This window comes from Lathamus discolor, chromosome 13, assembly GCF_037157495.1.
Source record: "Lathamus discolor isolate bLatDis1 chromosome 13, bLatDis1.hap1, whole genome shotgun sequence".
NCBI lineage: Eukaryota > Metazoa > Chordata > Aves > Psittaciformes > Psittacidae > Lathamus > Lathamus discolor.
This window is the reverse complement of record NC_088896.1, coordinates 2290897-2313127: the sequence shown is the minus strand read 5'-3', so window position 1 is coordinate 2313127 and position 22231 is coordinate 2290897. Positions and strand designations below refer to the sequence as shown.

Here is a 22231-nt window from a genome sequence, read left to right as displayed (position 1 = left end):
GTAAACTTCAAGCACCCAGAGGACAGGAGGGCTTTTAAACCAGAAGATATACAAGAAGACTGATAAACTTTGGCAGCCAAATACATTTGGAAATAACAATAAAGAAAGGAAGAGAGAATTGACAACTTTCACTGCCTCAGTGTTTGAGGCGTTTTTGTCTTGGCCACAGCAACAAAGCATCGTGTCAGCCTGAGCATCAGTGCTCAGGATGGTGTTCTGGGTAGGCTGTGTTTTTAAAAAGAAAACAGAGTAAAAAGTTAAGTTAGGCTAAGCCATCTCTTCTGGACATATACAGTTTTACTGGGATTCCTTTTTGATGGGAGGCTTTAGATCTTGAAGATACCCACAATGTACATTTCTTGGGCTACTTAGGTGGCTGTTGCCTCAGGACACATGCTGCAGTTCAAGCAGCTGCTGTGTTTGTGCCTCCCCACAGCCAGGTGTGATCATGACTTTTGCAAGATATCACGGGTTTATTTCAGTTCCTTTGGCAGTGTGTGAAGTTTTGGGGAGACCAACCCATCCCAGGGGTGAGCAGAGGTCCTTGGGAAGCTTTGTGCCGGTGGGTGAGGTGGCCATGGCTGGATTTGCATCAGCACCATCATGCGGTGCTGCAGAGCATCTTCCAAAATGTGTGCCCTTGACTCCTGGGTAGCCCTCTGAGGAGGGATCTCTGCTACTGCCGTTTATGAGTAAATACAACGTGGCGTTGCCAAGCATCTGCTCCCATCTCCCTCTTGGTTCTGCTCTCAGCCAGTTCAGGTGAACATGTGTGATAGCTGTGCTTAGCTGGGTATAGCCCATTAACGTCGGTATGAGCATCAAGGGAGATAGAGAGTATGTATATTGCACAAATTGTGTATTTATTAGCTGCTAAATTGATTTCCTCTTCTGCAAATCGAAGCTGTTGTGTTTGCCCTTCACTGCAGGCTGGGCCAGGCCTGTAGGAAGCAGACGGCTGAGCCTGGAGCGAACAGGGAGTCCAAGCACGAGGAATTAGGCTATGTTTAGAATAATGTATCTGATCTTTCTGAGGTGCTTCAGGAGATGCCCTGTGGCATGAGGAGGGCAGCTGGTGGGGAGCAGAGCTGAGCTGGAAGGGAGGTTCCTTTCATCAGGTTTTCTCTAGGCTTATTTTCTTTTCTGTGGACCAAAAGGGGTTTATGGTTTGCTTTGGAGCCAGTTCTCTGGAAGTGGTTCTCTGCGCTGTGTTAGCCATCACTTTGCTTTTGAACCAGAGAGCAAAGGGTTTGTACTTTGAAGAGGTTTGTGGACAGAGATAAAACAGTTTCCTTTAAAAACACATGGCTCCGTTGCTTTAACCTGGGAGGGGTTATGGACTAAGATAAAAGCATTGCATTTGGAAATCCTTTCTGGGGAGTGATGGGACCATGTCCGAGTTTTCCTGTAAAGACCAGTTGCCCTCCTGAGCAGTGTCAGTTCAGGACCTGGTATCATGCCAAACACTGAAAACCTCACCCTGCCTTTGATATCCTCTTCTTTCCTCCTGTCCCACTCAGAAACATGGATGGGTGGGAGTGTAGGAAGGAGGAGGTTATTCAGAACCACTTCATATGTGGCTGGCCAAGACTGGCAGCCCAGAGCTCAGGATAGACATGGGATGTCTGTCCCTTCTTCAAGGTACTTTTTGCCATGAGGTAGGGGAGCAGCCAGCATGTGGAAACAGGGATGTTTGGGATGTCTGCTTTCAAAGCTGGTTTCCTTACTGACTTGGGGAAAAGCAGAGGTCAGCTCCCCCCTTTCTGATCTGATGTAGCCCAAGTGTTGTAACTCGAAATTGTGACTGCCCTGTGTAAGTATGTGTGCAGGTTTCTGCAGAGGGGCTGTGAATGAGCTCGGATGCCTGTTGGAAGGAGTTGGTGTAAAGATTTGGAGATGAATTGCTTTAGGCAGCAGCTTGGTAATGAAGTTCTTGCTGCACTGGGGACATTCACGCATTGTTGAATATCCAGCCTTCTGGAGATGCAAAGCCTATTTTCAAGTGTATTTCTCATAAATGTATTTCATTTTGAGAAGAGTTGAAGTAACATCCTGGAGCTCATCTCGCAGCTGGTTACACCAGAGCTGTGGCCGCATACGCTTCCTACAGGTTAAACTCTACCACTGTGCATCAGCACTGGGCATCCTCAGGGCTGAGAACAAGAACTTACTCTCTGGCCTGTTACTGTGGCTTCATCCCTGCTGATGGGGGCTGCAGCTGAGGAAACAGGAGAAGGATCTTTCTCAGCAAGTGTGAAGCGACAGAGATTGAGTCAGGAATGGTGTCTGGTTGTATGCTTTGTGCATGAGGGTTTGGGTGGCTTCCCCATCAGGGATGCGATTTGGGATCTTCTGTGACTTGAACTGGGAATTCCAAGCCTGATCTGTCAGTATGCTTGCCTTTATTTCTTTTCTTCCCCTGCCCTGCCCCCCCCCCCCCCCCCCCGCCCTCAAAACCAAGCTGTAGATGAGGACTGTGTGAATGCGGGGTTTATTTCAGCAAAGACATGGAGTGTTTCTGGGGCTGGTCATTTGCTTTAATATAGACAGGTCTTAGCTAAGACTGACTTGAACGGGAGCCTGTGACTGGGCTGGCACCAGGGAACCTGTTTCATTGCTGAGCTGCCAAAGGTCTGAGCTGCACCCTGCCTTGTGCCAGGGCACTGCTGCTCTCACAGCACCTGGGACTGAGGCCAGGAGCTGCTTGTCCACGATGCTATTTCCATTTAGTAAATAGAAGCTTTCTGGGAAGGTTTGTGTTGGGTTTCCCTCTAAAATCTGATTAATGCTCTGACTTTGGCAGCAAAGCTTTGACTGCCCAGCATTTATGTCCTCACAGTAATCCTGTGCTGGCATGTTCTGAGTCTTTTAGACCCAAATCCAACACAATGAACACTCTGTGGTGATGTTCCTCAACAGGTTGATTGCCCACGCTGTGGAGCAGTGCTCCAAACTGCAGGTGTAATAGCAGTGGGGTCAAAATCTTGCTGTCCCTTTGGGCATCACGCGGGTTTAGCAGCCAGTGTAGGTTTCTGGTGAGGCTGGGTTGTCTTTGTCCACGCTGGCAGAAGCTGCAGCTGCTTTACAGCCCAGCAGGAACATTGACTCCCATACAGGAACAAACGCCCACTTGGTCAGTGTTAGATCCAGAGGGGTCCATGGGATGACCGTTGAGTGTCCCCATTCACCATGGGTGACAGCAGGGTCTGCGTTCACAGCAGTCTCACAGCAATTGTTTCTCCTCAGTTAATGTCCAAATGCTGCCACTGTGATGTGCTGGAGGAGGAGGAGGCTGTTCCCAGTACTCTGGATAGTGAAACAACTGTGAACAGAATTTGGAAGTGATCCTGGGAAGTAATTTTGCCCAGTGCTTCAGAGGAACAAGGTAACCAGTATGTGATAGAAGTTCCCTCAGTCGCATGGATGGTGGTTAGTTAGATGACTCCTGAGTTTGGTATGCTCTGGTCCATGTCAGCACTCAAAGAAGACAAAGACCCTTGGCAATCTCTTTAAAAATGAACTAAAAATAATCCCAGAATGGACATGGAATGAGGGAATTCAGTGCACACACACACTGCTAGGATCATCTGGAGCGCAGCTTAGTGGATAATCCCTTGCTTCCTGCTCAGATACTAGCAAGCTGGATGCCCAAGAAATCATAGAACAGTTTGGGTTGGAAAGGACCTTCTAAGGTCATCTGGTCCAGTCCGCCTGTAATGAGCAGGGACATCTTCAATTAGAGCGGGTTGCCAAAACCACATCCAGCCATAATCCAAATCATACAAGCTTCATATTTTGTCTCCAGTAGTTCCTCCTTTCTGCCTCATCCTTAAGCATATCAAGCTCCTCATTTTAAGCAGTTTGGGCTCTTTGCTTTCCAGAAGACAATTTCAGTCATTAGCTGGAGATGTTCCTTTAGTTGTGAAACCCTGAGGGTTTCATGGCAGTTGTGTAGCTGTTGATGTGTCATCTTCAACACGCGTGCTGCTACTCTCTGGAATGCCTGTTTCTTGGAGGTGTTTCAGGGTGCGATGATATTCCTGCCCTGGCGTGCCTTGGGCTAGGCAAGGAACCAACCTCTGCTACCCTTTCCGGGAAACAGATGCTCTGTTCCTGCTGATGGGAGGTTCTTTGTGGTGCCTTTGGAGTTCGCTTTGTCTCTGGAGTTTGCTGATGGCTTTCCATGGGGCAGCAGGACCAGGCTGGTACTTCCAGGTTCCCCCTTCCTCTGGGGAGATCTCCCAGGGCAGCAGCAGCAGCAGTACCAAGATGTTCTGGTGCAGTGTTTGATCAGCCCCAGACAGGGGTGAATGGGGCATCCCTGAGACAAGGGCAGTGTAAAGCAGCTCCCACCTTCCCAGGTGGAGTTCTGCTGTAGTGGAGGGATTGTGGCATCTCAGACCAAGGCATCACAGGTTGGTTTTCTCTGGGGTGAGACTTCAGGCACGCACTGAGCAACATTGGCTCTGGCCAAAGGCTGCTCCCAGATGGATGTGAGGGTGGAAAACTTGTATTTGTGGTGCTCTGTGACACCTTGTAAGAGCCAGGAGGACCCTTTAGTGGTTTCATGGGGGCAGTCAGATTTTTGTATGCAGAACTGGTACACGTGTTCCTTTTTACTGGGAGCTCCAAGGGAGAAGGAGTTAATGGGGACGAGGGCAACGGAAGAAGGTAGCTGGATCTCTGTTGGGGCTACTGGCTGGTATTTTTACAGCAGTCTTCTGTTACCCAGCATGAGGCCATGGGGATTAGCTGGGCAGACTCTCAGGCTCCTGCCGTGCTGAAGACCCGCCTGCCCTCTGCACAGCAGTGGAGCTCTTTTTTTTTCTTCCCTCCGAGGACTTTCAGAATCCAACAGATCGGGGGAATTTTTGTTGCGAGACTCTGGTGCTTGTTTCTTTAGCGGAGAAACTCGCCCCTAGCGCTGGGATTTTGAAAGAATGGGAGAAAACTTGTTTAACTCCCCAAAAACTCGTGCCTGGTGGGGTAGCTTATGATAACATGACGAGGAGCTGATCAGAAAGCTGGGAGCAGATGCAAACAGCATTCATCACCTCTGAAAGCCTAAATGTGTTCAGAGTATGTTTGGACTTCAAAGCCTGTTTGAAGAAGCATGGTGCAGCTGAGCATTGCAGCAGTGTGAACGCGGTGTCCCTCAACCTGGAGGAGAGACCCGAGGTGACACCTGCAGAGCTGGGCCAAAGGAATGGGAAGGAATTTTAAGGCAAGACAGTGAACTTGTAAGCTCATCAAAAAGCTGAGTTGGTTTTGTAGGGGTAAGACGAACTTTCCTTGCAGAATGACATCAGATTTTTTTCCCTTTCTTCTAGATGTTCATGTATTCTACTAGTCAGGTGGTTAGCATTGCTTATTTTCTTTAATCAGTATTCCCAGTATGATTTCATAGCCTTAAAACTGGCATTAGTAGACTTTGTGGCTTGTCTGGGGGTGACAGCACTGGTTCAGGTGTAAATGTCCTGGAAAAAGTCAGAGGTAATACCCATCTCCATTGGCTTGGTCAGCACTGGAGGAGAGGGACGGGGCTGGTCTTGGCTCTACCTGCATCACCATAGCTTGCTAGATCATACATGCCTCTTAGGAGTTTTGATGGGTTGTCTTCACTGCTTAAGGAGTTGGAGCTTTTCTGTGATCTGCCATTTACATCAAGCAACAGATCCGTACCCAGGTCTGAAGTGAGGTTACTCCTGGTGTGACCCTGGGCAAACTATTGTATGATTCTATGAGCAGATTTAATGCAAACCTCCAACTTCCTGTGTACAAAACAATCTCTTTGGTCTTAAGGAATGTTACTTGTTACCCCTTTAACAACAGAGCTGTTCTGTTCCAGCAGGTTTTTATAATAATTGGCAAGCAATGCTTAAATAGTGCCTATTGTAATTGTACTGACAGGTGGAGGATGCTCACACTCCTTCCAGTAGGTACTCTGATCTCCTTTCTGCCTGCCAGGTACCAGTGCAGATTTCCTTATCTGTTGAGCTGTGTTGTCTCTTGAAGTTGGTTTATAATCCCTGATGATGGTGACAGGGTTGTTCTGTATTCAAAGCAGCGCAGTCTAAAGTTTAATCTAAATAATTAATTTTCTTTATGATTTTACAGTTAATATTGAGACAAAAAAGGTAAAAAGGTGATTCTTAACAGTGATGTGCTGCTTTAACTGTCAGTGAACGAACGGCAGTGGGTCTCTTTTGCATTAGGTTTTCACTTAAACTTCTGTCAAAAGGCACTAAGGAAGCTACTTGAAGGTGTCCCTGATCATGGCAGGGGTTGGAGCTGTGTGGTCACTGATGTCCCTTCCAAACCATTCTGTGATTCCAAGCTATGCATTTTATTATGAATTATCCTGCTTTTGTTATCAGGGTTGCTACTGGGAATTTGTGTTTCCTTCCAACTGACAAGCTATAGCATTCCTGCTTCCATGCCAGCCTCTGTTTTTCACAGTGCTAGTGAAGAAAGAGCTCAATTGGGACTTCTTAAACCATCACTAATCATTAAGGTGGCTTCATGCCTCTGCTTTACCTGTGCTAGAAGAGCAGTGCTCCATCCCCACACAGCTACATCACTGTGTATGGCACACTGGGCATTTGTAGCCTGCTGAATTTCTATGGAATACCACTGGGGTGCGATTCAGCACTTTCATTTGCACCCCATAAAACTTCTGAACAAAGATCCAACTTCTTAGTTCTTTAATGTGACAGTGAAGGGTGATCATCAGCTTACTGCTGAATACCGCCAGTTTCTGTCTCGAGCATGGGTACGTGGGCACTGGATCAGCTCATGAGTCACCTCTCATCCTGCTTCCTCATGGAGAGGTCCAAGCCATTGTTCCCACAGGCAGTGCTGAGGCTGAGCAGCCTTGGGATTTGGGGAGCTCTGTAGGATTCGTCTTTCTGTTCTGTGTCATCGGTGCATCACTTGCGCACCACTCGGAGTCCCTCTGCAGCACGGAGAGACCTTTATTAGAAACCAGTTCTCTGCATGTGGTTTTTTTTCTTTAAAACCTGACTTGTAGAAATCTTGTGCCTCTGAATTTCATTCTATTGGTGTTTGATGTTTTTAGCTTGCATTCAATAAGTGTATTTGTTACAGCGATTCCAGGATCTAGAGACAGAATTGTTACTGGTTTTTAAACTATTTGGGTCTTTGGGGTTTTATCCCAGTGTATCTTGTGACCAGTGTACACACGTTTCTTCTAAATATTGTGCATAGCAAACCCTTTGCTGGCCATAGGACAAGGGGTGATGGGTTCGAACTGAAACAGTAGAAGTTCAGGTTACATATAACAAAGACATTCTTCCGTGTGAGGGTGCTGAGGCACTGGTACAGGGTGCCCAGAGAAGCTGTGGCTGCCCCATCCCTGGCAGTGTTCAAGGCCAGGTTGGACAGAGCCTAGGTCAACAGAGTCTAGTGTGAGGCATCCCTGCCTGTGGCAGGGGTTGGAACTGGGTATCTTAAGCTCCTTTCCAACCCAAACCAAATAATTCTGTAGCTTTTCACAGACTGATGCTTTTCTGTCTTGAAAGAGCCGCAGAGAATGTATGCTGCAGTATCACAGCACAGGCTGAGCCTCCATGTTGAAATTGCTCCCCTGGGACAGCGTTGGAAAATGTGTTAATTCTTGACACATCTTCTAGTAGCTCAGGATATACGAATCTTTAGGAAACTTGATGTTTGAAGCTGGAATTTGAGATCTCTTTTGCAGCTAGAGCTGTGTGGTAGGGCTGGGGTTACACATGCGGGTCTTTGTGGTAAATCCTGGAGATAACAGTGACTGAACTGTGGAGAGAGGTGAAGAAAAGCATCTGCCCATGTGGAGCAGTGGCCTGCTGGGGTCTGGATGCTGGAGCTGTGTTCATGGCTTTGCAGGTGAGACCGAGTTAGAGACAGGACTTCACACTGGGAAGAGCAGGCACACGGCTTCGTATGAACCCTGGCAGGTTAAGAAAGTTGGTTTGTATTTATCGAGGACAGTGGTTTGCTTTTTTGTCAGTCTTTGCCAACACCCAGTCATCTGGCACATTAAAGACTGTAAATGCTTCTCCAGGGTTTTAGCTGCTTCCCCAGCGGTGTTTTCCATCTGAAGCTGGGGTGATCTGTCACACATAGGCAGTCTGTGTGTGTTGGGGCAGTTGAGATCTGTTGCAAACCAAAAAATCCTCAATAAATAGTGTGTGTGTATATATATATATATATATATTTCTTTTTCAGTGGGGGAACCATTTTCATCAAAGGGGTTTGCAAAATAGGTTTTTCAGATCTTGGCTCCTGGATCTGATGGTAGATGTCACCCATGAAGCAAACTGGTGATGAATGGGGTCTTAGCTGAGGGAGTTTGTTGTGTTCCCATTGCAGGAGTGGACAGGCTGTGAGGCTGCCATAAGCTGAGCACCAGCTAACCAGGGAGCCCTTTGTGAACAGCTTGGGTGACTCTGTTGGGTGTCTGAAAGCACAGGACAAACATGGGAACTGCTTTGCTGGCGGCAGGAGAGGACAGTGCAGCACTGTGCCAGGGATGCTGCCATGGGGACTGAGCAGGGAACAAAACACCTTCCAGCATCACTGTGGATGCCTGATGTTAGTTGTTTTGAAATGAACGCTTGTTAGTGTTTCCTGCTTTGGAACCTGCACTGTGGTGGGGATCTGCAGCCTGAGGGGTTGGAGGTAGGTGCTGGATAGTCCCTGTGGCAGTGTGGGCAGCCATGGACCCTGCACAGGGGCCCATGGTGAGTGAGGCTGTAAAGTGTCTCCATTAAAATCTCTTGGCTGGTGCCAGTATCTGAAGGGTGCCCAGAGAAGCTGTGGCTGCCCCATCCCTGGCAGTGCTCAAGGCCAGGTTGGACACAGGGGCTTGGAGCAAGCTGCTCCAGTGGAAGGGGTCCCTGCCTGTGGCAGGGGTTGGAGCTGTAGGAGCTTTAAGGTCCCTTCAACCCAAACCAGTCTGGGGTTCTATGATCCTGTGATAGGAAAATACCCACAAAAATAGGGAGCAGCCACCTGATGGCCTCTTGGATGCACTTCCAGCAGTTGCTGGGCTCTGGAAGGTGGCAGCACCATGACCAATTCTTGCATTCAACCTTCAGTGGAGCATGGAAGAGGTTTGGTCCCTGCTGCCTTCTGACTTTCCAGCGCAGCAGCAAGGTTCACTCCTGGTGTTTCAGGTGCTTAGGTGGGTAAATAAAAACACTGGACAAGAGTGCCATCACCATGGGTCTTTCTGGAGCAATGTTGATGCTGCTAGGCTGTTAAAGCTGCAAATCTGTTGGAAACATGGATTGTTGCCTGGCGTGTCTCAGCAGCGTGAAATAAGGCTCCTTCCTATGCTGCTCTTCTTGCTATAGCATGTTACAGAGTCATATTGAAGGCTGCAGAAGACAGCGTAAATCTTTTGTTGAGCACACAAGATGTTAATTCATTTTTCCTTGTAAGCAAAATATGAACCCCAAAGTTGTGAATGTGAACAGTGCAGCTGTGGTATGTTTATTGAGGCCTTTGAGTGCTCCTTAGAAGTGTGTTATGTTGGTGCTGAGAAGTTGATGTCTTTGGCTATTTCTGCTGGATTTCAGCACAAAGAAGGGTGTGAACTGAAGTTTAAAGTTATTTTAGGATTTTTGCCCCTTTTTAAGCCTGTGGTGTGAATTTTTCTTTATTCACCCTTCTCCAGTTCCATGAAAATCAAAATACTTGTGCTCAGAGACAAGCTATGCTGTGGCAGCAGCATAGTCCTCATGGCCAAGGTGAAGCCGTGCTGGGCAGACCCTGGTGCTGGTCACGTATATCTGCTGCAGCATCAAGGATCTGCTGCCCTGTGAGACAGGGCAGGAGCATGTGTGCACCTGATGGGACAACCATACCTGCTTTGTGGCTCTGGTGAGGTCCATGCTGCTGCTATGGAAATTCAACAAACTGTGTCTCAAATGGAAGCACCAGGGAAGAAAATGGGCAATAAGGGGAGGGGGTGGATGGTGACAGGATGCTGGGCATGGGTGGCAGGTCCTTACCTCTTGAATTAAAACATGTGAGGGTTGCATCAGAACAGTGATCTGTTGGGTTGGTTTTGCCTGACTGACCCTGTGCCAAAGCCACTGGTAGAAGAGCACCACTTTGCCAGGCAGTGTCCTCCACGGAGGTGATAAAAGGCTCAAAAGGTTCCCACTTGGTTTCACAGGGTTAATGGGGATAGGCAGAAATGAGGCTTCCTGTGCCATGGGGATCTGGAGCAAAACACTGTGTGGGGGGAAGAGCAGCACTGGGCCAGGGAGGGAGCTGGGGAAGAAGGCAGCAATGGGGGCACTGAAGCTTATTTCACAGCATGCTCCTTCCTGAAGGGTGGCAAGTTACCTGATGAGCAAAAGGCTCTCCCATGAGACAGCCCTTGGGAGAAAAGCGAGGGGCAATAGAGGGACCTGGGCAGGAGGAGTCAGACACTTCCCTCGTTTCTGTTGGTGTCTTGGGGAAGAACTTGCTTGAATGAGACCAGATTTGCTCTGCTCATCCCACCTGAGACATCAGTGAGGGACTGCCCCGTGAACCCCTGTTCTGCTGGGGAGTCCTCAGCAGTTAGACTTAGAAATACAGAACTGCTGTGTAAGGAGATGCTCCTGGCTTAGTGGCTGAGGACTTTCATCATCCTTCCTGATGGACATCAGGACAGCGATTCCTAACTCCCTGTGCTGTTTATTGCTTTCAGCAGGATCTCCTTGTGGTCTCTTTTGGTCTTCACAATTAAAAAAACCAATACACTAAGGTGGACAGAATGGGTTGTTCCCCCCAAATAATTATTCCTTAAAATAGAAAAAGCTCCCCGAAGTCCTCTGGTTCCTGCTCTTCTTCCTGATCCATGGCTGCAGGGCTCTTGGCGGCTGGGCCCGAGGTGTTTATCAGAGCTGGTGGGATGCGGGCTGTGATTGACGTTGCCACTTTTCTGGCATAGGTAGCTAGAGGGATGATGGAAACATACTTGTTGCTTTATCCAAAGAAACCAAATCCTTTCCATTGACCTTAAGCAAAGGCATCAAGGGCAGATTTTTATTTTTTTTTTCCCTTCCTTTTGGTCTGAGGACAGGCTCCTAAAATGAAAAAAACCCAAACAAACAGGACCCTCCCCCACCAACCAAACCCCTCCCCAGCTCTCCTCCCTACAGTGTATTTTATAACTCTTGCTCTGCTGATTCATAATGCAAAAAGTACCTGGCACAGCCTTTTTCTTAATTTATGCTTGTTTTACATCAGGAATGGCTCCAGGTGCCTCAATGCATGTCCCAGGGCAGCATCACCGTTTCCTTCTGACAAATGCTTGGGCATGGTCTCCACTTGATTATGTCACAGTACCTCAGTCATAAAATCACTGAATGGTTTGAGTGGGAAGGGACCTTAAAGCTCCTCCAGCTCCAGCCCCTGCCGTGGGCAGGGACCCCTTCCACTGGAGCAGCTTGCTCCAAGCCCCTGTGTCCAACCTGGCCTTGAGCACTGCCAGGGATGGGGCAGCCACAGTTTCTCTGCTGGGAGTTTCCAGCCTGAGGGAAGTAATCTTAATCTGGTTGCAGTTTCTTGCACTTGAAGCCTAACCTACCAGAGCCAGGCTTCATAGTGGAGGTATTTATAGAAGCTGGTGCAAGTGCTGTTGGATGTAGCATACATGATGTATTGCAGGTCATGGAGGTGCATGTCTGCTGGTGCAAGAAGTGGCTGTGCAGCTCTGAGTCCTCTCCCATCTCTCATCAATGAGATGTCCTGCTGGCAGTTTGTTTAGGACAAATGTTTTCCTACATAGGGGTTTCAAGAAGGAACTGGCCAGTAACCCTACAGAGCCCTGGTTGACCTGGGCTTGTGTAGCATTGCGCTGCCTAAGTGGGAGCACTGTCGGAGCTGTAGGTGAATTAAGTATAAATACTCACATTAATGAGGTTATGTCTAACAATGAGCATACTTAGTACATTCCTACCGTGCGGAATCGGTGTCTTGGATTTGGATGTTGCCTCTCGGAATACGCTAAATTGCAGGTTTCATTGAATGGCAGTAAATGTCAGTAACAGACAGACTTGGACCCTTGAAAGTAAGTTTCTATAGTTACTGTCCTTAAAACTACTAATTCCTCCCAGGCTTCTTTCATTCAGACTCCTCAAGCACAACTGCACCATATGCTGAAGTTCTTTGTGTTTTGTTCCAAAATCTGACTCGTTTTTTTTCTTGGAAAATGGTTTGTCTTGAGGGCAAGGCTGGAAACTGCTTTCCTCTCAAATTAGCTGTGCTGCTGTTGGAGTCTGTCCATGAGCAAGACTGGAAAGGAAGGAAATACAACTGAAATCCTGTAGGTTGGAAGGGCCTGTGGGAAGGCAGCACTGTGCTAGCAGCAATGGAGACAGGGAGCTGTGAATCCTGCTCAGGATGTCAGCAGCTCTCAATGTTCCTCTGCTGTCTCTGCATCAAAGCAAGTATTTTGTTAGCATACAGGATCTAACAGTTTGGATAATAAAAGCTGTTGGAAGAGCAGAGAGATCTGTGTTGCTGTGTTTGTTTTGTGTCTCAGGTGAGAGTTGGCACTAGCTTTGCTTTCAGATGCCCTGGAAGAGATAAGACCTGATAGTTTTCTCTTGAGAAGATAACCCCAAACGTTCAATTCCCGTTCCAAAAGGAAGCAGCTCATCCAACCCATTGTGCCCCCTGACATCCCTTCCTCCCCATTTTAATCTTACAAGGGCAAGATAAAAAGGTTCTACAGTTCATATAGGGGTGTGGAGCAGCCAAAAGCCCTTTTGGGGATGAAACTGAAGACTTAGAGAGTACATAGATGAAGTACTTGATTTTTGAAGGGCTAGTGGAGAAGATGGCTTGCATTGACTCTCATTGGACTTCCGGTTCGTTTTAGTATGTTGTTTCATTTTAAGTCCATGTTTCCATGTGACTTGTGCTGAATGGAAATCCTGGCATTTCTCAGGATCATAGAATGGTTTGGTTTGGAAAGGACCTTCATAACATCTTGTTCCAAACCCTCTGCCGTGGGCAGGGACACCTCACCTGAGACTGTGCTGCCCAAGGCTCTGTCCAGCCTGACCTTGAACACTGCCAGGAATGGAGCATTTACCACGGATGTCTTTCTCCCTGATCACATTCCTTGTTCATCACCTGAGCGAAAGCAAACCATCCTGTTTGCTTCCCAGGGACAGGTTGTGTTTGTGTTTGTTTGATTTGTAGAAAATCCAGCTCTAGGTTGTGGATTGACATCACTGAAACTATTCTTAGGAACCTGCAGAGATAGAAATCAATAGATTGTGTTAAAACATGTTCCGTCGGTGTGAAAACAGGAGGAAACTCAGTGTGTAACAGTTGCAAATAGTAATATAGGAGCAGGGTTTGAGAAGAGACTTTCTGATAGGAGTTTGTAGTTCACTGCTGGGCCACTTCAAACACAGATGCTCTTCTCAGTTGTATAGATGTTGCTGTTAGGGAAAATCTCAGGACTGTGTATTATTGCCCTTAGGAGAGGGGTGTCAATAAAACATAACTAGAAGAATGGTGAATGCTGTAAATCCCTGGACCCACTCCAAGAGTGGGGGACAAGGAGCAGCCTGGGTGAGTGTAGGGCTGTATTCCCATTGCACCGCCACCCAGCACATGGAAATCTGCTGCTGAATTGTCACCAAAACATGGTGGATGCAAAGCTTTGGGTAATGGGTTTCATGCTGCAGGCTCTTCTACAAGTTACTGGTGTGGGGTTTATGTGTAACAAATGAGGTGATTTTTTAGAATATGCAGCGTGCCTGCAGACACTTCCAGGTCATTGTATTGCACTAGGATCAGAACTGGGAATTTAGAAGTGCAAGGTGTGGCAGCAGAGGCAGGTGCTCATCTCTATATGGAAATCACAACCATATATGATTGGAGTCGCGCTGTGGAGCTGCACGTGCTGTGCATTGGGTGATTCCAGCAGCAGTACCCATATCCTACAGGAGCATCTATGTCCTTGGGACACAAGTTCACCCAAATATACCTGAACCTGTCACTTGGCATCCAGCTTAGCCCATAGGGGTGGCAGGTTTTGAGGGGGTAGATGGGTGTTTGCTGGCTGCAAGCTTTCCTGTGCCTTCCAGACTTCAGGATGTGTGTATTTCTTTTGAGTACATCCTTAATTCTGAGGTTTGTTGCGTTTATCAAGCTGGTTTTGGATGTATGGTGTCACAATGATCTTAAAGGTCCTTTCCAACCGAAGTGATTCTGTAGTACTATTGGCAGGGTGGGAGTCAGTCTTTTTTCCCGACTCACAAGTGGTAGGATAAGAGGAAATGGCCTCAAGTTGCACCCCGTGAGGTTTAGATTGGAGATTAGGAACAGTTTCTTCACCAAAAGGGTTGCAAGCTTTGGAATCAGCTGCCGGGGCAGTGATGAAGTCACCGTCCATTGAGGGATTTAACAGACATGTAGATGTGGCATTTGATGACATGGTTTTGTGGTGGACTTGGCAGTGCTGGGGGAATGGTTGTGCTTATTGTCTTAAAAGTCTTTTCCAACCTTAAAGATTATATGATGCTTGTAATATTTCGTGCCCTGAAATTGCTGTAAAGTGCTTTGACCTGTAACTAGATTTTTTGGTTTCCTTTTTGGTCTTGGAGTTACCCAAAACACCTCTTTAACCTCTGTGCAAGGGAGAGGAATGCTTCAGAGCAGGATGGTGCCTTCTGACTTTTCCCGGGAGGGCTGTGGGATAGCTGGGGATATGCCACCCATGTGATGGTGCAGGCAGAGGGAGGTGGTTGTAGGAACCCAGATATGGTGCCAGCTTTGGACTGCCAGAGCCTCCTGAAGTGACCAGCAGAGTTGTTTAGACATCACTCGGGCAATGGGAAGCCCCAAGGGGGTTCAGTTGCAGGCTCCTGGAATGTGGGGTGGGAGAGGCCCCCATCTTAGCATGTTTCGGTGGAGAGGAGTGCAGCTTTCCATTGGCCAAATGGGGACAAGACAGGGTCTGCTGCAGCCCAGTGACAGGGCTGGGAACGGACATCTCCCTTCATAGTCCCTTATCCTGCTGCTGCTCAGCAGGTCATCCCAATTGCAGTGAGAAATACACAGCCACTGGCTGGACAGTGGCCAGGACTCCTCCCACCCTACTGTTAATTTACTTTCCCCTGTGCTTTCTCAGTTGGCTGCAGAGCAAAGCTTTCACCCCTCTGATGGGCTGAATTGTGCTTTCTGCTTGGAGACCACTTGGCAGAAGGAGCACACAGCAGGGCTCCTCCATCCCTGCTCTGGCTGTCAACATCAGTTTGCCGTCAGGCTGAGGGCAGTCAGCCCTCCTACAGACACCCCAAGGTGTCCCTTCCCCTCTTCAGCGCTGTCTACCCCAGGTCTGGTGGCATGCCCAGGCTGTGCTGAGCAGGTCGGGCCCCTTTCCCACTGCAGCTGAAGTTGAGCCTGAACCATGGATCTGTTTAGGGGAGTGATGGTGTGAGGAGGATGCTCAGCCCTGGCGTGGTGGTGCCATGGTAGACCTGGCAGCCACCTGCTGGTACTTCAGCTGTCGCAAGAGGAACTGGCGTGGAATGGGATGGTGGGAGCTGACTCCTGTGTCCCTAATCCAAGCTAGCATTTGCTAATGTGACTGTGAAACGTTTTCCTTTTCTTACAATACATCGTTTTTTCCCTGTTGATTTCCAGGTACTCTCAGTACTTTGTTGCTGACCAGAAGTTCACTTTGTCTCTTGTCTCCCAGGTAAACGCAAAGCGCTGAAGTTAAATTTTGCAAATCCACCTTTCAAGTCCACAGCAAGATTTACTCTAAACACTTCTGGAGTTCCCTTCCAAAATCCACACATGTGAGTATAAAGCCAAAGGTGCATCTAGTGGGACAACTAAGAAATTACTTAGCCAAGATGCAGTGTTATTTTAAATGCACTTTGATGACTTTGGTTATTTGTAGTTTGTTCAGAATTGTCAGTTTGAGTCACTGTAGAGATGATTTTTTTTTTCCCCCCACAACCCTCAGAATTAAACAAAGGTGAAATCTGGGATCTTCCTGTTTTGCACTGGAGCTACTGCCTTCCAGCATGGATTAAATTGAGTTAAATTGTAGCTGATAATGCAAGATATGCCTAGAATTAATTTCCAGATCTATTTACTGTCATTTTCCTGTCTCTTTATTCAGTGCTTATTACTTTTCGTTAGAGGGAGGTTCTGATTTCTGTGTTACTTGTGGAAGACGTAACTGATAGATTTTTATTATTATTTTTTTTTTTACTTATTTATTTTTCAGCACTAAAATAAAAGGCTTGAGGATTATCCCTCTGCCACCGTGGGAATGGCAGGGAGTTCTGCAGTGGTTAGTTCTCACTGGGTTTTCTAGCCAGGTAGCTACAGGGTGTCCCTGTTCCCAGTTTGAATGCAGGTGTGGCATAGAGCTGTTCCTGACACTAGTAGATAGCACTAGTACATCACCACAGGAAACAGTAGCTTTGTATCCTCAGATCCACCAATGTAGATGCATGGGTGATGCACCCACAGCCTGTATGTGTGGCAGCATGCAAAGACAGCCCAACTTTTTCCTCTCTTAAGTTCCCCAGCAGGTCTCAAGAGTTTTGTCAGTGGCAAGTCTCAAACTGTGCCTGCAGCTTCCCTCACTGCCTGGACTCTCCAGGGCATCCCTAGCCATGGGCTGCTTCTGCTTGGCTCTGCATGGTGCTGCCTCTCTCCTTGAGCTCAGTGCCTTCTGCTTCCCCAGGACATGCCCTCTGGGGTCTGTTCTTATTTCAGATAGCTTCTTTATGCTGGGGGTTTTCAAACAAGCCTTTATCGAGTTAGAAACATGTTTCTGATGAGTAATGATTCTGTAATGATGATTACAATATCTAGAAATGTTATGGAGTACTTCAAATTATTCTTCTTACCATCCCACCTGACCTTTCCAGCAAGTCCTCTCTCCTCTCTTCCTCTCTGAAATAAAGTATTCTTACTGGTTGTGGAGCTAGCATTTATATATTCGCTTTTTGTGTCTCATCGCATCATCGAACCCTTGTAACAGTTTTCTCTAGAACTCCGTCTGGGGCTCTTGCCTCTCCCAAACCTCCCTAGTCCATTAAATACAGGAGGGCTTAGACTCAGCTAGCGAGTTCCCACCATCAGCCACCTATAGGTATTTGACTTTCCTGTGTTTTATCTACATGGATTTCTGTCTCAGATTCGCTGGAAGTCACAGTGGCTCCTGTCTAGCGCAGAAGAGCTTGTGTTGTTAGTCAGTGACATCTTAAGCTTCATGTTTGTGCAAGTGACTGTCAATGTTGTCCTTTGAGAAGGTGCTGCCATGTCTACGTGGGAGTTGCAGTTGTTGGCAGGGGTATGATGCTGGGCTGGTTAATGGGGTAACTAGTTCTGAGGGCTTGGAAGTGTTTTGGGTGGGATATGATAGCCGTTCAGGTGTCAAAAATGATGTGATGTGTCTGTGCTAAAGCTTACTTGGGAGGCCACACGCGGTAGCAGCCTTTTGTGTTTGAAAGAGTTGGATGCTGTTGCCTGGATTGCTTTCTTTGTGTTGAGGCTGATTAAGCTCAGATACAGCTAATTCACCCTCATGTCCTTTGTGTTGTCCATAGTGGATGCTGTTCCTCAAAGCAACGTTCACATCTCCTGGTTGCACGCTTCTCTCAAGTGTTTGTCTCGCAGCTGGTGCATCATGGTGATGTATCTGCATCTCCCACCTCTTCCCAGAGAGCTTCAAATGGTTTTTCCTCTGTTATCTAGAAAGCTTTCTAGACTTTTTGAATTGGATGTTCCAGGCCTCCTGGCCCAGATGCATTCCTAATGCAAGGTGTGTTTCTGTCCATGGAGTTGCTTCCCTTCCCCAGCCTGATGGAGCACTGGCCTCAGCTGCCTCCCAGACACTGCTGGGGCTTTCCCTGTGCAAACCCTGTTGGTCCAGATGGGTGGATCTGAAGATACAGAGAGGTCAATTTCTCACATGAAATTTGGGGTTCTGTGACTTGGATCCATCGATCCAGAGGTTCCCGTTGCTCCTGCCTCCAGGAGGGCAGAGGCTTTGCTTGTCACACGTGTGGCCTGTGCTGGGGCACACGAGGAGGCAGCAGCAGTGACCCACAGCAGCCACGAGATGTCAATTGCCTATTAGCTGTATTTTGCTTGATTAACAGGTTTTGGTCGGGGAACTGATCAGGCTGGATTGGTGGATGCTCAGGTAAGAGTGTGGTTTCTTACTATGTAGACAGAAAGCAAAGGAGCAAGTGGGGCTTTTCATGCCTCTGTGTGTGTTAGGAGGGAGTAACCTCTGTAAAATGCATCACTGGAGCGAAGACGCTGCTGTCGAGGAGGGAAGACACACTGTGGCCTTGGGAATATCAGAATATTGGGTGTAGCTGTGCTCCTCCTCAGTGCCGAAGCTTTGTACCCCAGTACAGAGGTATGAACCCCACATGCCCTGTCCAGTGTGAGTTCAGCTTTTCCCTTAGGGTTTGTTTCTCAGTCTGAGAGATCTCAGGAGTGTTGAAAAAGAAGTTGGGGACTGTGGAAGAAACCATGTTGGAAATCACCCTAAGCTAGGGAAGGAGTTTAGCTCCAGTGAGCACCCGTGGGCTGGAGGGAACTCAGTGAGGTTTCCAGGTGATCTTTGTGTGATTTCTGACTCTTCATTTCTGCTAGTTCCATGGGTTTAATGGCATGTCCAGAGGGACAGTCTCAAAGGCTGAGGAATCTCAATTGTAAAACGTGGCATTATTAAGGCTCTGACCAGTGCTTCCCAGTTGCCTTCCATCCTGTGGCACAGGAATAGCTCCTGTAGCCTGGCGAGCATCATGCATTTGGTGCTTCTGCCCGGAGACTATTCCCAGAGCTTCACTGCTGCCGTGGGCAGAGGCATTTTGTTAATACATAGGCTCTACCCTGGAAAACCATTTCCAGGGGGAGCGCACATAGATTAAACACTGCTGAATACACAAAGCTGGGACATAGGTTCACAGATATTTTTCCTGATACTCCTTCTCCATCTGTGGTGGCTTGAAGCCATGTCTTATGGTTTAGATCTCAAGCTGGGTTACATCATAGAATCATAGAATAGGGTTGGAAAGGACCTCAAGATCATCCAGTTCCAACCCCCCTGCCATGGGTAGGGATGCTTCACACTAGATCATGCATCCCAAAGCTGTGGCCGGCCTGGCCTTGAACACTGACAGGAATGGGGCAGCCACCGCTTCTCTGGACACCCTGTGCCAGGCCTCACCCTCGCAGGGAAGAGCTTCTGCCTTACGTCTTAACCTGAACTTCCCCTGTTCCAGTTTGAACCCATCACCCCTTGTCCTATCACTACAGTCGCTGATGAAGAGTCCCTCTTTGCATCCTTGTAGCCTTCTGGATACCTTGTAGACCTTCTGAGGTCTCCACGCAGGTTCTCTTCTCCAGGCTGAACAGCTCCAATATTCTTGGACTGTCTCCATATGGGAGGTGCTCCAGCTCCTGATCATTCTTGTGGCCTCCTCTGGACTTGCTCCAGCATCTCCATGTCCTTCTTATGTTGAGGACACCAGCACTGCACACAGTGCTGCAAGTGGGATCTCACAAGAGCAGAGCAGAGGGGCAGAGTCACCTCCTTTGACCTGCTGGTCATGCTCCTGTTGATGCAGCCCAGGGTACAGTTGACATCCTCCTGGATGTATGAGTGCGCTGCCATGGGAGTGCAGGAGGTGCGTGCCAGGGCAGGATGCAGAGCAACATGTAGGAACACAAGACCGCACACAGGAGCAGCCGGTGAGTGGCTGGGACCTGTAAGCTTTGCTGTGCCATCTGCATTGATGGCCTTGGAGCTGAGAGCTGGTGAGGATGGCAGTGACTGAATGGCACTGGGTGGCATGGCCCTGCTGCTCCTGTGCTATCCTTGCCCAGCCCACAGCACCCTCAGACCCTGCCCAGGGTACCTCCTTTCTCGACATTTTCCAGTACATCAGCTACCAGTTGTGTTGGGATGGCCTGAAGGAGGTTGCCTTTGTCACACATGCCCAGGCAACCAAGCAAGGAGACAAGCAGAGCAGAGGCTGCAACTGCTCAGACAGGAGGCAGTGGCAAACCCCCTTAGAATTAGAACATGTGTTTGAATTGAGAAGCTTTGAAATGACCTTTAAATAGGAGACTGACTCAAGGGTGGCTTTGAATGAGGTTAGAAATTGGAAATACCTTTCCAGCTGCTAGAATTTGGGCTGTGGCTCCCTGAAATCACCCCTGAGATGCTGAGAGCTGAGACGTCCCTTGCTGCAATTGAAAAGGTTCTGTGAATGGTTTTCCTGTGCAGATCCTGTTGGGCAGGAGGGCAGAGCCCTGGGATGCTGTGTCGAGGCAGGGGGTTGGAAGGAATGTCTGTTGTGGTTCTGGGACTGCCTGTGACTGATGGAGCTACAGAGAATGTCTGTTTTGTTTGGTTCAGCCATGACTACTTCCACCAGATCCACTTTATAAGCATAAAGAGATTGTGTTTTGGTAGGCACGGTCTCAGCCTACTCAGGGGGTACAGCCCAGTGATACACAGACCTATACAGGGTAAAAGCAGAATAGAACCTGAATTACAGGGAGTAGTTGAGGAGTAAGATTCTTACTGGAAAGGGTGCTGTCTAGAGAAGATGCTTTACTGGCAGGTGGAGCCCCAGTCCGTTGAAGTGCTCCTGCTTTTGCCTGGTCCAGGTCAGCCTGGGCCATGTGTGAGTGCTGTGCTCTGTAGGCTGGGTCACGCTCCACATGATGGAGACCCCAGTTCTCATCGGTTCTGACTTAGGCCACGTTATCAGATGCTGACTTGGTTTTCCCTGCAGCAGAGGTGGCTGGAGGACACCAGCCATGGTTAGGGTGAGCTCTTAAACTTCTGGCCCAGTGTTTTTTCAGTTGAACCCAGGTGAAGAGCATCTCACCTTTTACCTCATCTGTTCCCTGTCTGAGTAGGATTTAGGTCACAAACAAAATAAGCTTACTCAGTTATCTGTGTGCAGGCTCTACAGAGCTACTTGCAGCTGGTGGCCTTTGCTGAAAGCTGGTTCAAATAACGTTAGCAGGAGGAATGATGTGGTGAGATGTGACTGCATGGCTGTGCGTGGCAGGTTTGCCTAGGCCTGTCTTGTCCTGGCCATCGCTGGCATCCCTTGGGCCAAGTTGTTCAAGATGAGTGGTTTGGTTTTCTAGGAAGCTTTGTACTCCTCTGGTGCAGCGCTGCCTTGATCTGGACTTCAGAGTGCAGAGTTCAGATCCACCTGCTAAGAAATGGGCACGACAATGGCTTTTGTTTGGCATCTGGTTCCCAGCCTGGTGCAGCTCTGTCTGCTGGCTCAGAAGTCTCTCAGCTGTTGGAGATGTCACCTCTGTAGAAGCTTACAGAAGTCTCCTCTGGAAAGGTCACAAAATGAAATGAGCTCTTTCAGTGCTCACAAATGCAGCTTCTGAACTCCCTGGTGGCCTGTTGGACTCTGCAGCCTCCCTGTAAGCATGTGGGTGTCTTCATGGGCTCTTTGAGACTTAAGCTCCAAGAGGTGCCCCTTTGCACCTTCTCTTGTGACACTTGGGAGAGTTAACTGCCTTTTCAGATAGATGCCCCAAGACTGTGTTGGCAGATGTTTGTTTAATAGCCCTTTGGGGGTTGGATCTCTTAAAAGCAAGCGGAGGCCCAGTTGCATGTCAGACTCTGCTGCTTCCCATTTTTCTGCATAGTTCAGGGACTGTGATTATTCCTGAAAGTGTTTTTTCTCCCTGTCCCAAGTCTGTCTCAAGTGTCTGCTTCTCTTTTAATCTCTCAGGCTTTTCCAAACCTTTCTGGCATGTGGTTTCAGGCTCTCTAGCTGCAGAGCCTGCAGCTGGCTGAGTTCATTAAGATGTAACCTGTGCGAGTTACTACCCTTTGTCTGAAAACCATTAAAACCCCAAGTGGAGGATCCTAAATTGGCATGTTCCTAATTCCTGGTGTGAATTTTCCTGTGAATATTTCTCTGTTACCTATCTCTCTCAGTCATTTAACATCTTTATTGTTACTAGTGTCTGATGCCTTTCTGCCACGTGATACCTCCCCATTGCAGGAGTGATGCCTGCAAGCCTCAGAGGGAGGCTTCAGTGTAGAAGGTACCAGCTGATTTTTCTTTCTGTGAGTGTTCTGCAACATAGAATCACAGAATAGTTAGGGTTGGAAAGGACCTTAAGATCATCCAGTTCCAACCCCCTGCCATGGGCAGGGACGCCTCACACTATAGGGTGT

The 22231-nt window shown here is 48.1% G+C and overlaps 1 protein-coding gene across 5 annotated transcripts in view; it reads left to right on the top strand.

Moving 5' to 3' along the window:
- MAP2K4 (mitogen-activated protein kinase kinase 4) overlaps positions 1–22231 on the top strand; it is a 75766-nt gene that overhangs the window by 9452 nt on the left and 44083 nt on the right. For 4 of the 5 annotated variants that reach the window (XM_065693365.1, XM_065693364.1, XM_065693363.1 and 1 more), the window contains one exon: positions 15722–15824. In XM_065693365.1, the coding sequence (XP_065549437.1) occupies positions 15722–15824 (103 nt within the window). Of the gene's footprint in view, positions 1–15721; positions 15825–18149; positions 18194–22231 lie in introns of those variants that run through there. The other variant, XM_065693367.1, reaches the window with a different exon arrangement.